This window comes from Sycon ciliatum, chromosome 1, assembly GCF_964019385.1.
Source record: "Sycon ciliatum chromosome 1, ocSycCili1.1, whole genome shotgun sequence".
In the NCBI taxonomy this organism is placed as follows: Eukaryota; Metazoa; Porifera; class Calcarea; order Leucosolenida; family Sycettidae; genus Sycon; species Sycon ciliatum.
Window position 1 is genome coordinate 70,181,386 of NC_088643.1, and position 15,894 is coordinate 70,197,279.

General features: G+C 48.6%; 1 protein-coding gene across 2 annotated transcripts in view; it reads right to left on the bottom strand.

Moving 5' to 3' along the window:
• Window positions 1-14,329, bottom strand: part of LOC135805182 (zinc finger CCCH domain-containing protein 13-like) — a 39,372-nt gene extending 25,043 nt beyond the window's left edge. For both annotated transcript variants that reach the window (XM_065319186.1, XM_065319185.1), the window contains exons 1-15: window positions 13,939-14,329; window positions 12,786-12,952; window positions 11,597-11,640; window positions 11,034-11,137; window positions 10,565-10,615; window positions 9,775-9,921; window positions 9,289-9,417; window positions 8,887-9,030; window positions 8,079-8,180; window positions 7,394-7,517; window positions 6,672-6,720; window positions 6,213-6,240; window positions 5,924-5,961; window positions 5,577-5,624; window positions 5,141-5,190 (exon numbers count right to left, since the gene is read on the bottom strand). In XM_065319186.1, coding sequence (XP_065175258.1) covers window positions 5,141-5,190; window positions 5,577-5,624; window positions 5,924-5,961; window positions 6,213-6,240; window positions 6,672-6,720; window positions 7,394-7,517; window positions 8,079-8,180; window positions 8,887-9,030; window positions 9,289-9,417; window positions 9,775-9,921; window positions 10,565-10,615; window positions 11,034-11,137; window positions 11,597-11,640; window positions 12,786-12,952; window positions 13,939-14,067 — 1,354 coding nt within the window. In that variant the 5' untranslated portion in view covers window positions 14,068-14,329. The remainder of the gene's footprint in view (window positions 1-5,140; window positions 5,191-5,576; window positions 5,625-5,923; window positions 5,962-6,212; window positions 6,241-6,671; window positions 6,721-7,393; window positions 7,518-8,078; window positions 8,181-8,886; window positions 9,031-9,288; window positions 9,418-9,774; window positions 9,922-10,564; window positions 10,616-11,033; window positions 11,138-11,596; window positions 11,641-12,785; window positions 12,953-13,938) is intronic.
• Between the last annotated feature and the right edge of the window lie 1,565 nt (window positions 14,330-15,894).

The window sequence follows — 15,894 nt, forward strand, 5'->3', positions numbered from 1 at the left end:
ATCCGGCGGTGCGGCGTCCGTGTTGCCTGGCTGGAAGAAGCGAGTTTCTGGCAAGTACGGGATGGACACGGACGTCTCAAGTGTCTTCTTCTGTTGCTGCCTGTGAAGATGATGGATATACCACATCACTGCCTCATGACAGAATCCACTGAGCACAGCTTCCTTGGAGTTAGGGAACTCTGTGACCATGTCTCTGATCGTCTTCCATTGTTGGTGGAAGTCATCAAGCGAGGAGAATCGTAATCGCCTCCTGTCTTTCTTCTTCTGATAGTGGGTGTCAAGATGAAATGCCCGCAAAGACAGGATGTTTGTTTGCAGTGTGTACAGGTCCTCTGCACTGAACTCTGAGCACGGCTTCAGTATCCTGTCGGCCGAAAGCCCATGGCTTGCAATGTTCTGGTGCAGGTGTTTGTTGAGTACATTGCTGCTACTGCTGAACGAATGTCCCTGGTAGTGGCGCCTGGGCTTGGCTCTGTATGCCCGGAACAGACCCTCTAGCTCGTCTCCATCATTAGAAGCAGCAGCAGCACGGGCCTGACCTTGCTGACTGGGGCGACACGTTCCGGCATCAAAGTCGCACACCGGCATGCTGGCCGGGCAGCAGAAGAACCGATTGCCTTGCTCGGCCAAGGACGGCCGGTTGCAGCACGTTGCGCCGCGCGTCTCCAGACAGCACAGGGCCTCGCCGTTGGTGGAGTTGCGCCCGCAGCACGCGTCCGCGCACAACGTGTAGCCACGCTGCTCACATGATAATGCCACCACCCCGCCGCCAGTGGCGACATCATCAGCTGTGCTAGTACATGCCACACCCGGCAAGAGATCACTGTGACACAGTATAGCAGCCCCAACTACTGCCAAGAGAACAGCTGCAGGTGACATTGCCGGCTTCACCACTGGCACTACCAGCATGATTACACCCAGCAACCTTGCGCCGATTATACCTAACTTCCCGGTGACTTTACTAAGCCAGTGTACATCTACTCAGGTAAATGGGGATGCAGAACTACTGTACTGTAAGTGAGGAGGGCCCCTGGCCTGGTAATGGGTGATGTCAATGTGGGAGAGGCGACACAAAGTGCCAGAAAGCCCTAAAGGTATTGATTGCTCATTCATTTACATCATGATGGTTTTAGTACAGCGTGAAGATGTTGTTGCAACTAACTTACTTCGGCGATACTGGAGTTTAGAGTGTAGATCAGAATGAATTACACCATGTCTGCTGGCGTGAAACCAGTTACATTCACTTAGAGTTGAGTGTCAAACTGCCCTGAAAACTGCCCTGAAAACTGCACGAAAATCGCACTCATCAACGCTTCCTCCACTTTGAGATAGTGAACCATATTGTTGCGCGCGCCTAGCCTGCAGGCCTGACCTGGAATCTGGATGCCGCATGTCATTACCATGATTACACTTGTCTTTAGTCTTTACCATGTTTACAGCTGCTAGTAAAAACGCATGATCGATGAGACAGCGCTCGAGACACGTGACGAAAAGCAACATGCACATTTTTCAATCTCGTGACTCCTGAATCCCTCCATGATATCAGTGATCAGGTGATTATGGCGATCTTCACCTACTAGCAATGACAGTCATAATGACGGCTACACATAAAACAGACAGGCAACAAATGACAGGGAGAGTTCTACTTGAGTGAAAGCGCTGACTAGGAATTTCTCCAAAGCGTGAAGCGAACTACTAACTTCATCGCACTTCATTCTTCAGGACTCCCCCTGGTCTGACTTTCACCGGATAGCCACGCTCTCTTCAGACTCCTTGAAACGACGTGCTGGCCGAGCTAGGCGAAGCTTCCTAGTGATCTACTCGGCTCCAGTCAGGGTTCCTCTGCAGCGGATTCTCTGACAAAAGGTCTCGAAATAATTATTTTTCTTTCAGCTGTCGCTAGCGCTGCGGGTGCCAGTGGTACAAGTACTCGAGGAACAATGCGTTCCTCACTTGTAATTCTCGTTTGCTCGGCGAGCATTCTAGTGCTGGCAGGACCACTCGCTGCAGGATCTCGCTCGTGTGCGGAGCGAGGATTCACGACGTGCCATAACGTCTGCTGCGGACGCGATTCAAAACTGAACGAGTCGGCCTGCTGCCTGGAAGAGAACGCCGTTTGCTGCAATCGACCTGACTTGTATGAGGACTCCACGCGGTTTTTCTGCTGCCCACCAGATCTGCCCAAGTGTGACTTCACTGAAGGCACATGTCGACCGGCAGGATACCAACTGCCGGAGTTCGACGCACAGAAAGTGATCGACGAGAGGATTTCGCCGCAAGATGCGCACAGAGCCCACACGCGAAAGCCACGAAGCGCTTATCGCGGTACAGGATTTTCGCATTCCGCGACAGTATTGAATGAGCATTTGCGCCGCAATGTCGAGCGTCACGGCTTCAAAGCGCAGGATAAGCTGCGCAATTGTCACGAGTTTCGCTTGGATGAGCTTCACAGCTTTCAACGTACGGTGCTACAACACCGATCACCGGCTTTGGATGACATGTACCAGGGTAGGAAAGACAATCGTAGACTTCGTCACGGACCAAACGCCAGCCTAGACGATCACGAACTGACTTGGAAAGAAGAAATGAAAATCTCCCAGAAATCCCCGGAGATGCACGACACCATCCGGGATGGACACTGTCACGAGGCGGTGATGTGGTTCGTGCATCAGCTGAGCCACAAGAACCAGCCACGTGTGCTACGGAAGGTGCGCAGCATACCTCTATTACCCGAAAACGAGCACTTTGGAAATTACGCTGAGGAGAAGAGACTGGTGAGTGCCGGTGCGAAGCCAGAAACCGTGCAGGTGATAAAATACCAGTACTTGCAGAGTGTGGGTTGTGGTGTTTGTCATCAGGTCAGGCCAGGCGAGGTGGAGAGCCTCCCTTATGATGCCAAGGCATGTCCCGTGGACTCGGCCGCCGATCGCTGCATGATTCTGCACCGCCTGAACTGCAACGATTCGTCGGAGTTCGCGGACCAGCGCTGCTGCGAGGGCCTGTCTTGTTGGCCTGTTTACCTACCTGCGTCCGATGTTGCATTCGGCCGTCACACCACGCGCTGCGATCCAACATGGAAAGTCCTCGGCCTTAAACAGCCCGGCAGTGAATCAAAGTCAGCCATGCGTGAACAGGCTAAAGCGAAGGTCACCCTACCAAGTCCAAACCCACCGTTGTTTGCTGCATCGTGGTCAGCAACTGGTAAGTATTTCAACATCACCGAGGATCCTGAATCACCCGACCGCTTTGGCACGTCCACATTCTACTTCCAGGAGTTTGGGGCTGCTGACCGTACTAGCCTTCGTGTTGACTTCGGTCCGGTTTGTCCGTTCAAGCAGCTTTGGGATGCTGGGCTGGAGGCTAACTACGCTGGCCCGTGCAGCGTGATCTTCCGTAACAGCACGGTGACATACGTGTTCCCGCATTCGAATACTTCCTGTGTGTACTGCGAGCGCAATCCGTTCCGGGCGTGGCATCGCGATCAGCTGTGCACGTCCCAGCCAACACACCGACCAGCTACTCTTGATCGACTAGACGGTGAAAAGAATGTCCAGGCCGATCTGTGGGAGTTTGAGTGGTGGTGGAACATCTTCTTGGTCTTCAGGAACTATCGCAACATCTACTTCAAGCCGGGGACGAATATTCCACTTCGCTTCGAGGAGGACTTGGACACGGGTTATGTTGACTTGTACAACTACACGACATACGAGAGTCCTGGACTGCCAGACAGTGTCTTTACTGACCCGCTAAAGGGCACCGAGATGGCATACATTGCCGGCTTCCACAAGGATACGGCACCTTGCAACGGGCCCGACGAACGTGACATTGTTAAGCGTCACCACCAGCCGAAGTGCATCATATTTGAACCGTTGCCCACGCGTAAGAACTGGTGGCCAATACCTAATGAATAGATGAAATTCCCATATCAGCGTGTGAACATCATCATCATCTGCAGCCTCGGGTGGTATTGTGGCCATTGTGAGCCACCATCCTTCTCCGGCGTGACAATTTCCTTGCCTAAGGCAATTTTTCGTCTCCAAGGCCTTACGTTGTCCACAGGAACATGCGCTAGCAGGTCTTGCGTCTCCACTTTGCGTTAGTGCACTTTCACTGGATATATTCACCACATGATCATCCTGGACCGGTCACACTGTTTTACTCTTGCATATACTTTGAACTTTGGTCACCGTATTCGGCTTACTGAATTAGAAACATTCTCCTTTATATCTATAACTAAGCACCGAGTGAGCAATGTTCAATTCCTTGAGGGTTACTGACAATATAATTATACATTTTTTGACATTGTGCTGAAATTTATTCAAACTTTACTCTTTCCCGAACCAGAGGTGTTATTCTAATTTCACTAAAATCCTTTCGTGCCACCTCATCATTGTAATTACAGGCAAACACTGCGAAAGTCAATGAAGGAATGAAGCACATTGTCTGCTGGTACCACACAGCCCTGATTGGGAACACACAGAAGTGTCTATGATAAAAGCAACAGTGTCGTGGGAATGAAGTGTATTATTTGCGGCCTTGTGTTATGATTTGCTCGTACCTTCCTGAAGGACAAACATCCTGCCGAAAGCCGGAAGTACGCAAGAAAAGCATGTGTGTTTACCACTTTACTGCTTTCTCACTTTTGAGTTAGACTATTCGATTCCAGGATGAATATTGCGAATGCGTCTGCAAGGTACCCGCCCAGTTGCATACGTTTTTTCCGTAGATATGTGTTGTGTTCAACATCAGGAACGAGCAAAGGAGACGATTGGGTGTACGTGTGAACATGCGAGGAGAATAAACACGGCAATCAACCGCTAGGTGACGACTAGCTTTGGGGTTAGCGGCCTGTGCATATGTGCATCACATTGAAACGTTGAGAGGACATGCTGTGCCATTGGTGAACAAGGACTCTGTCCAGACTGATAAGTGACAGGGGAAAGCCAAAATAATTATTATACAATCATCTTTTCACAAGGACAAATTCAATCCTTTTTGAAATACCAATATCTGTACAGGTTACCATTAATTACTATCTCAGTGTCTCTGTGTAAGTATTTCTGTCATACCGGTTATAAAATCAAATAGAAATACAATGTAATATACCGGTCACTGTGTATTTTTCCCAGTAATACTGTACCATTATGCCGACTGGGAGCAGATGTTGCGCGATTCCGGAGGTCTGCAGAGCTGAAAATGACAGCACATGTACAACAAAGTCGTATGCGGACATATGCGTCAGCTTATGTTAGCATGCGTATGCGTGTGTGTGTGTGTGTGTGCACGTACGTAACAATGAAACAATATGACACCGTGCCACCGAAGAATAATATAATGCTAAATGCTGTGCCCACAATCAAGTGTGGTCCGGCCAACCATCTAAAATCCTCCTCCGGGTCCCATGATTTCAAAACGTTGAGCCCAAATCATTACAGTTTATTGATTCATGGGACACCGGGGCCAACAGGTGGTACGGTCAATACCTAGCGACTGTAGGGTGTTTGCCGCTCCGGCAGTATTTCATAGAACAATTCAATCATCATAATCTACTGCACAGGGGTGGGTCTTCGTCTTACCCATGTAGAGCACGGTCGTCTCCAGTCTCACCAAAGCGCACTTGTCTCCTTCACAAGGAGCGCAGATCAAGAACACATTAAAGAGTCAGCCTTGCAAGGTTTGCCAGGTGCCCATAACGCTTTTGCACAGATTGTATGTCAGTATTCACCCCGGAAATCGTCAGAAAATTGTGGGGTGTACAATTGGCGAGTTAGTGGCTGCATACACCATCCAGTTACCAAGTGAGTGCACAGAGTAATGTGTATTCCCGGTACTTGCCACCACTGACCGTGTCAGGGAGATGTACCAACTATCCACCTACAGGTGATGGTACCACTAAGTGTGTGCTGTTGTAAGTTGGACGTACCTGTCAATTGGTGATAGCTGCCGTCGACGTGAAGCGTCCTGCAACATCAAAACACCCATATCAGGAGAGCAATCTCAACAGTGTCTGCTGCTACGCAACTGATCCAGCCATGGAAGAATATGATGCAGAGGTAGTTATAGCGTTATATGCCTACAGATCGTCTCCTTACAGAAAGTGCCCCCACCCCACCCCCCCCCCCCCACCCCCGCACACGCAACCAACGTAGACTTAGTTGCCAAATTACTGGCCTTTGACATGACATGGTAGTGATTATAAGTGTTATCCTTACCCACAGTGGGTCCGCTGGCTGCCGCATGCTGAGCAAGAAACACACGCACACGCACGCACACACACACACACATGGATAAAGGGAATGTATGTGCATTTGGCAAATGGAGTCGCTCATCATTCAAGGTTTCTAGTGTGGTGATGTGATTTGTGTTCACAAATGTGGAAAGGGCTAGGAATATTCCTGTAAGTTCCATTCCCTCCCACTTTATATTTCCACTTTATCTATCTCATTCTCTCTCCTTCCTGTTCTTGCACCCCTCCTATTCCTTTCTTCCTCCCTGTTTCATGCTCCCTCTCCTTCTCCTTCTCTCTTATTCTCTCCACTGACCAGACTCTCTCAGGCTTTCTCATATCTGTTGTTCCCTGTTTTACATTTGACTTAGTTCTGCTGGTTTGCACGTACACCGACATCAGGGATCGTGAAGGGTCGCAGATAACACAGGCTGAAAAGAAATACCTGGTCAGAGCTTCCTGGCGCCGCAAGTCATCATAGTACCGAAGATCTCCTGTAATGCACGAGATATACAAACATGCAGCACAATGTGTAGATATACAAACATGCAGCACAATGTGTAGAGAATTGCCTGGTGTGAGAAACTATGCTGCTGCACAGTTGTAGTGCACTGGGCATTCAGGGTGTGCGCAATGACTGCATGCTTGTTTTTGAACTTTGCCTACAACCAGGTAGCCCAGTGATCCCTAGATAATACTGGCACACGGGCACAAGTCCAATAGCACAGAAGCGTGTTTAAAAAGAAACTCATGCAGTGCAAGAACTGGGAGCAAGTTGTATAATTCATTACTCCTGGCCAACAAGGCAGCGAGTACCCGTAGTCTACACTGAAGTTCATTGCTGCCCAGCTTGAATGCAGCAATGAACACCGTTTGGTCTCAAGTCAAGCAGAGTTGAATGGCCAGAGAATACCGGGAAGTGTGATTCCACCATGCACGACCATTCAAATGATGAGAGACACCAACGGTCCACCAGTTAAAGCAGTGCTTGTTATACTGAAAGCAGAGCACTTCACAGCGGAGGATGAAAAATCACTCGAAATTAGTGGAAACTAGAGTGTCGTGCAGCTTGTCTAACAATTGCCACAATTATAGGCATAACACTCAGAGTTTCAACTAGTTACGAGTAGTTTTTCGTCGGCTATGTGTGCTAATGGTCCAGCATACTTAGATCGGGTAGAGGCGGTAGTGGGTTGTGGTAGTGCCGTTGCAGAGGGCTGTGAATGGGCCGCGGCAGCTGCGGGTCATAGGCCAGACGTCGAAAATTGTCCCAATCCTCTTGTGCCAGAACCTGACCAGCATTGCAGGAGAACAACAACATGCAAACATGCTGTATTGCTTCTCAAAGACTGGTATCACCTTAAGTCTGCACATATCATAATCACTAAAGCCAAAAGGTGTCACACACCAACACTAGCTCCATGGAACTAGTCTATGTACTGCATTTGCAAAAAGAAGGAAATAAGGTAAAAAAAAACAAAAACAAAATTTCAGCCCTGGACCATCATCAAGATTCCATACAGAAACAAGCAGTGAAAAGGATATAGCATATTTTAAACCTATGCCCTTTTCTATAAGACTACATCAGATGATAAGACCACACCTACGGTACGGAAACGATGTACTTACAAGGTGGCACTAAGATGAACACTGCAGCTGATGTAGTGAGACTGGTACAGAGTAAACAGTGATGGAATTGTGCAATACTGCACCACGTGCTAAGGCTAGCCAAATGTTACAACTTTTAAAAGAACATCATCAAAGCAACACGAGTGTGAACATAAGCGGTGGTTCATTGCCTGCTAGTACTGGCACGGGGAAAGAGCCGGGTGGACAGTGTAGAAATACTCACCTCGTATTGCCTTGCCCGCGGGTAGTCTTGCAAGGCCCGGTCCATCTCAGCATGTTGCTCTGGCACGTGGTAGGCTGTCTCTCGCTGGTCACGTGGTCTTTCCTGCAGACAAAAGCAGTTAATTGGCCGCAATGATACCCACACATGCCACCATTAGCAGTACGTCAAATCAAAAAAACTATGAGATGATAAAGGAGAGGAAAAGGGGCTCCTTCCAAAATGAATCGAATGACAACACTGACGGTTTTCACACACGGAAGTTCACACTAACATAAACAGTGTTTTGGTACAATTGCCTTCTATTCGTTATTTTTGAAGAACTTCTGTTGTCGCAATCAAATGACTAAATTCCTTTACCCTTGGTCTTGGTCCTAAAAGGTGTTTGGCCACACATTGTGTGCCAGTGGTCACATGTGTAGCTGTAGTTATATGGCTCAGTTCTCCTAGTTCTCCCGAGGTACACACCATTTAAAACCTGTAGTAGTATTGTTACTCGGATGTTGAGCCATAAATAAATGTAGAAAGGAAAAGGACATATGGATAAGAGTAAAGTACCCTCTTTGGTCTTTCCATAACCTTGAACCTTCCAAGTTGGAAGGCTGTCGGTTAGCGCTACGGAGATGTGTTGAAGCTAGGTGTCAGGACGTCGAATGTCTCAGTACTCTGTCAGTTTTGTGCCTAGTTATTGCACTTTCTGACTGTATATAGTATCCAGTTACAGTGATGGAGAGTTACTCTTAACTCGTATCCATATGTCCTTTTCCTTTCTACAAGTAGTATTGTTGTTGTTTTTTAATCATTCAATCACCTTCTGAGCTTCGGATCCAATCGCTAGGCTGGTTGCTGGCACTGATCTTTGCCGTGCTGTGGGCTGTTGAGATTCTCTCTCCTCGGCCTCGAGCGACTTGCGATAGTTGTGATAATCACGCCGTCGTTCTTCCTTTAGTCTCTCCTTAGAACGATTGTATGTGGAGAGCAAGACGTTGAAAAAAGCATCACAGGGTATCAGTGCCAAATCATAGCAGAAAACACTACACTCCCCAGAACAAAACAGATGCAAGGTACGTACAGCCACGCGTCATGCAAAAATAGTCTGATAGCATCGTACGAGTTCAAACATCTTAGGTGACTTCAAGGAACAGCTGGAAATCTTTGGGGACATGACACGCATATGATGCTGGCTGACCGATATCGATTACATAAAAGTTACCTGAGCTGATTTTGGGTCTCTCAGTTGCAGTCCAGTTGCTGTACTGCTGCTGGGCCGCTGCTGTGGCTTCCTGTCCTGCTCCCGCAAGTATGCCGCATACTCGGCCTTTCTGTCCGCCAGTTCTTTCCTCTACATTGGACAGCCAACCAGCACAGAGGCGCACACACAATGTTAATTATCTGTAGATGGGCATGGTGTTAACGGTGTTGGCTAAATACAGTAAAAAAGAAAGAAAAAGAAACACCCTTATCTGGACTCCCCAGATCCGGGCACTCCCTTCTGCTTCTTGCGTGCACCTTTCTGACCCCTCTCGAGTCACAAAAATCTCTATGAGTTTCATGCAAAAGCACCGCTACTCATCAAGCAGCTGAGCTTGACATACAAGCGGTGACAGTATCAATTCCAGTCAGTGTCGAATGCTGGCAGAAACAGGGCGCTCTTAGCTAGTTTTCCTCCTTCAAACTGCGTGCCTGGAGCGGCCCGTACCGTTTTCCTCTCGTGCTCTTCCAGCATCTGCAGATCTCTTCCGACCGTCTGCTCCTGGCCCCTCGGCCCACCATCACCTGTTGGATGTGAGCAGGGTGTGGCTATGCCTCGTGTTTGTAGCTCGGCACCTCGACGACTGCTTGGTCGCTGGATAGCACATATTCAGGACACAGAAAAACATGATGCCGAAAGTCCCATCATCATGTGTGCTTTGGCATTCTGACACGCTAGTACCAGCAGGGTAACTAGGCGAGTGGCACCCAAACATGTATGAGTGCTAAAGCCGAAGAAGCAGCACGACGGTCAATAATGACGGGAGTCAGACTAAAGACTATGAACAGACATGCAACCCCACAAGGTATAGAACCTGTGGATACCTCCCCCCCCCCCCCCCCCAACCATTGGACCATTGGACGCCTATCGCCAGAGGCGATGATAGCGATGCTACAGCAGAAGCCATAGCAACTTGTGCTGGGATTGCACCATTCATCAGCTTGCAAGGCTGAAGAATTGGCCACCACTATTCAGCCTGGTCTACACCACACAGCTGTGAAGTGGCTTTTTCTGGCCAGTGAATCCCTACTTTTTGTTCTTTTTTATTTATTTTTTCCCGCACACACATCATACCACATACTCCAGCATGCACTGGCTGTTGGTAACCACCCAGGAGAATGAAAGAAAAGTCAGGAAGCCCCCCCCCCCCCCCAACACACATACAAACACTCACTGGGCATCTGAATGCACACAATGAATGACACATGTCACACTTTCTTTCTAAATTCCATCTTACCTTCCCAGCTGCTCCACTGGGTGGCCTCGCATCTTTGCCAGCTCGCTTTTTCTGCAAAAGAATAGAAGAAGAAGGCTGGTTTATGGGGCAATCTGCCACTCCTCAACATTCTTACATCACCAGCCCCCCTACACACACACACACACACACACACACACACACACACACACACACACACACACACACACACACACACACACACACACACACACACACACACACACACACACACACAGTGACCATGGTGACACACACACGGGTAGACGCACGCATAGGTAGGCACTGTTGCTGCGGCAGTGTTTGATGGAAATTTCACTATCAGAGCCGTTCTCAACAGCCTGGCCTGAGTGCAAAATGTAGGGCTTATAATTTCTTTCCGTTCACCACTGACATGATAGATTGAAGCTATCACTGACCAGACAGATTGTGAGAGATAGCGTAGGATCGGGAAAGACATTGCCCAACTCACCTCTTCCAAGTATTTCCGATATTCCTGTTGGCGCTGCTGTTCGAGTCTCTTCCGTTTCTGCTCGTACTCACCAAGTTGCAGGCTATTTCCAACGCCGCCATCATCTAAAGATCACGGTTCACCACAGATAAATGCTCAAACCCGGGAGTATATGTACCCATTCATTGACGATTGCCATCTGTTCTTGCACTCAATGTATTGCCTGTGTACCGATCAATCCTGAGATGGTTTAGAGTGGCATCATGGTGTACCCTACCAATCCAGGCATTCCCAACAGATTATGATTATTGGCAATGAACAATGTGGTTTATGAGCTCTTATTTGCTTTGCTTGTGTTCCCGGCAGTTCTTACCCCTTTGCTTGTGTTCCTGGTAGCTCTAACCAAGCAAGAAAGAAGCTCCAGGAAAATGGCGTTACCAACCAAAACTCCTTCCTTCATCTTCCTCATACATATTCATATGTGCCTGGTTGATTCGTAGCACATGTGCGTGGTGTCCACATGCAGAATGTTCCCTGATTGATTAGGCATTGTTCACAGCCCTTATACACGGACATACCCTCACCTTGACCACTGGACTTTGCAGCCGCAGCATTCACGATAGGAGATCTGTGCCAAGCAAAATGGGAATGTCCAAATCATCCACACTGCACCATACCGTGTGTATTGGTGCAGGGACTCGTTACAATGTATTACACTTCAAATGCATTAAACCAACACACTCCATCTTGACCATGTGATCAAATGCTATAGTCTTTCAGCTGCTGCAACACTAGGGGACAATGTATGCCTCAATCAGTATTGAAGTCACTGAGAGGAGTGCAGCAACGCACTAGAACACAGCGGTGCTGTGGAAAGGAGAGCTAACTTGCAGCGAGCACGGGACATGCATATGCTTGTGGACCGGCTACAACCCTACAGTCATCTGTGCCAGTCACCGGCCTGATGTGCCAGTCACCGGCCTGATGTGCCAGTCACCGGCCTGATGTGCCAGTCACCGGCCTGATGTGCTAGTCACCGGCCTGATGTGCCAGTCACCGGCCTGATGTGCCAGTCACCGGCCTGATGTGCCAGTCACCGGCCTGATGTGCCAGTCACCGGCCTGATGTGCCAGTCACCGGCCTGATGTGCTAGTCACCGGCCTGATGTGCCAGTCACCGGCCTGATGTGCCAGTCACCGGCCTGATGTGCCAGTCACCGGCCTGATGTGCCAGTCACCGGCCTGATGTGCCAGTCACCGGCCTGATGTGCCAGTCACCGGCCTGATGTGCCAGTCACCGGCCTGATGTGCCAGTCACTGGCCTGATGTGCCAGTTGAAAGCATATACTACAGCGATGTCCGATGAAATCTTGACTCGTGAATATGCCGCTCAGTGCTCTGCACCAGTGCTGAACTCAAACTGAAATGGCCAGCAATGGCTAGATTATGTTCATGCTTTGACTCAGGTGAAGTAACGATAAGTAAGCACAAACCAGTGTCTGTAGGTCTGGTATATACAGTGTCCGTAGGTCTGGTATATACAGTGTCTGTAGGTCTGGTATATACAGTGTCTGTAGGTCTGGTATATACAGTGTCTGTAGATCTGGTATATACAGTGTCTGTAGGTCTGGTATATGTCTGTAGGTCTGGTATATAGCCCTGCCCGATGCTGGCTGACCGCTCACAGTGCCTGGATTTTAATGGAGCAGAAATTCAGCATTGGCTGCATGATTGTCACGCTTATACCTCTTGCTTGCAACCTAGCTCAACTCACCGATCAGTTGCAGCGCGGCCAGCGGCAGGGCCAGTGCCGCTAGTTGTCGGAGGTCGATGATTAGGTGCTGCTGCTGCAGCTGTTACTTTGGCGGCTGACGGAGGACGACGGTCTGCTGCGGGAGCAATTCCTGCTCGAGAACCACCACGACTTGCAGGACGCCGTATCTAGGGAAGAAATACATAGATACCAGTGGCCAAAGCAATACGAAGCAAGCATCCACTAGATACTTACACTGCATTGTTTTCACCCCGGAGGCATACATTTTCATGACTCCCAATGGTGCATGTGCAGCTGTAGCCTATGAGGTCTTCAGCTGCTCTGAGAAGTTGACATTACATTGCAAATCAGTACTATCTTGCAGTGCCCTCTCAAGCCTGCCGGAAGGGGTCCGGTTGGTCAGGTCAATACCGGACCAACTTTGTATCTACCAACGCATATTTACTGCTGAGCAGGGCCTACGTCCCCGCCATATTATTTACTGCTGAGGAGGGCCTACGTCCCTACGTCCCTACGTCCCTACGTCCCCGCCATATTATACAGAAACTGTATGAAAGACTATGGTACGACCGGACCAATTGAAAACTGCAGTTCCGGCGGTACTGCCTCTTTCTTGCTTCCCCAGGTACAGCGGTCCCATGCCTCGAGTGATTAGAAACTTTGCAGTTGAAATGCCGGATGGATTACGAGCAAGAGTTGCACCGTATTGGAAGTATTTGTTCTGATTCTTACTGACACGCCACTTTAGCGTAACACAATATATACATGCAGTGCCATGCTTTGGGTATAAGGGTGTTATAGTTATAACACCCCAGCACTCACATATCCAGCAAGTCCAGCAAAGCCAAGCTAGCGTCAGTCTAATTGGCATGTACGTGTATCGGGTTTGCAGAGCGACGCTTTCGAAAACCTGCTACATGCAGTGACCAGTGACTGCACTGCACGGACACGGTAGCGGGCAGGGGGTATCAACACTTGCAAAACAACGGCTTTAGGTGCTAGCCAAACGCTACAATCACAGCGCTCCTTTGAGCCTGCTGAGCCCAGATGGCAAATCTTTGCAAGTGATCTCCACAGGCTCCAGTGCCCCAGGCCATCCTGACTTCATTCATTCACACAAGTTACAATCATTGCGGCTAGTAGAAAGAATCACCTGGGTGTCTTGGTTCTGCTTGCTGCGCTCCAGTCGAAATTTGTCCAGCAGCAACTCTTCTCGCTCTCGCCTCAGCTTCTCTTTCTCCGCTGCGATGAACTCGAGCAATCCCACCTGCTCGCCGGCCATTGCCACTTCCTGTGGTGTGTGACTGTGACTCAAACGACAATCGATTTTAGCAAACCGGTATGTGACTTCTACTTCTAGTCGATTCTATTTTCGCGCCTTGTTGCACTGCACTGGATCAGTACGCATAACTATGACTAATGACTGTTATGTGAACTATTACTTATGAGCCTCGACGACAGCATGCAGCAGATACTACATCCACAAAATAATTCATTGACATGGCTGTGTTACTGCCAAGGCAATAGTACTAGATCTACCGGTGATCGGCTGGTAATGGCCATGATCATATTCATAATGACATGTGCCGTAATGATTTTTGGGGCACACAGTGTGACCCAGGCCAGGGTTCGTCGTTTTCCAGCTTGCCCTAGTACTAGTACTAGTACTAGTAGATCTACTACCTGTCAAGTACATGACACACAGGACTGCTGTCTCAGTGTCTGTACTTCGTTCACTCTGTAAATCTGTAAACCAAGGAGGTAAACCATGTAAACTGCTTTACTTGAATTACTTGACACAAACTGAGTCTGTGACAAAGCTGACTGGTCGTTGCCGTTGGTAACGCATAGGGCGAAAGTTTTGCCATTTTTTTGGTGCATTTTTGATTCGACTGTGAAGATCTTGCCTCAGAATCGAATCAGATTTGACAGTTAGGCTCTATTAGTATTACCTCATTTCTGTATAATTATGCTCTAAATGCTCTATTTTGCCTTTTCAAGTTTTTGGTTGATGACTGTTTGTCTCTGACTCCGAGTCTGAGTCATCTAGCACACCGCGTAGATCTGGATCTACAAAGTAAAGACTATTAGTATTACCAAGAGTCCATACTAGTACTAGTAGTTAGTGATACATGTACCTGTCTGGACAATCATACTTCATTATACTTGTAAGTTCATAGTCACTGTGGAGTCGAACCGCGTGTCTGTGGACGTGGGTAGTCACAGAGTTACATGTACATGTACATGTCATTGTATCAGTTGACGGGTCGGTCTTCTCCCCCCCCCCCCCCCCAGCTGTTGCCCCCCCCTCCCCCTTTTCTGCGAGAAGATTGTTGTTTGTTGTTGTTGTTGTTGTTGTTTTCTTTATTTGAATTCGCTAAAACCAAACGGACAGAACTGTCCAGTGACAAGGGTGCGAATGATGAGCGTCATAATCTCTATGCATCAAAACACCTCAGGGCAAAATGAGACAGACTATATTAAAGGAGGGTTTGCACCAGGGAGTAGTACAGTATTGTACTACTCCCTGGTTTGCACAACACTTGTACATAAAAATGAGTACGAGAACAAAGGCGCGGCAGAAGTCGAAGCAAGAAAGCAATCAACGCCAGAGATGTTTTTGTCCACCAAAAGCAGAGAGAGAGAGAGAGCGAGCGAGCGAGAGAGAGATCCGAGAGAGAGAGAGAGAGAGAGAGAGAGAGAGAGAGAGAGAGAGAGAGAGAGAGAGAGAGAGAGAGAGAGAGAGAGAGAGAGAGAGAGAGAGAGAGAGAGAGAGAGAGAGAGAGAGAGAGAGAGAGAGAGAGAGAGAGAGAGAGAGAGAGAGAGAGAGAGAGAGAGAGAGAGAGAGAGAGAGAGAGAGAGAGAGAGAGAGAGAGAGAGAGAGAGAGAGAGAGAGAGAGAGAGAGAGAGAGAGAGAGAGAGAGAGAGAGAGAGAGAGAGAGAGAGAGAGAGAGAGAGAGAGAGAGAGAGAGAGAGAGAGAGAGAGAGAGAGAGAGAGAGAGAGAGAGAGAGAGAGAGAGAGAGAGAGAGAGAGAGAGAGAGAGAGAGAGAGAGAGAGAGAGAGAGAGAGAGAGAGAGAGAGAGAGAGAGAGAGAGAGAGAGAGAGACC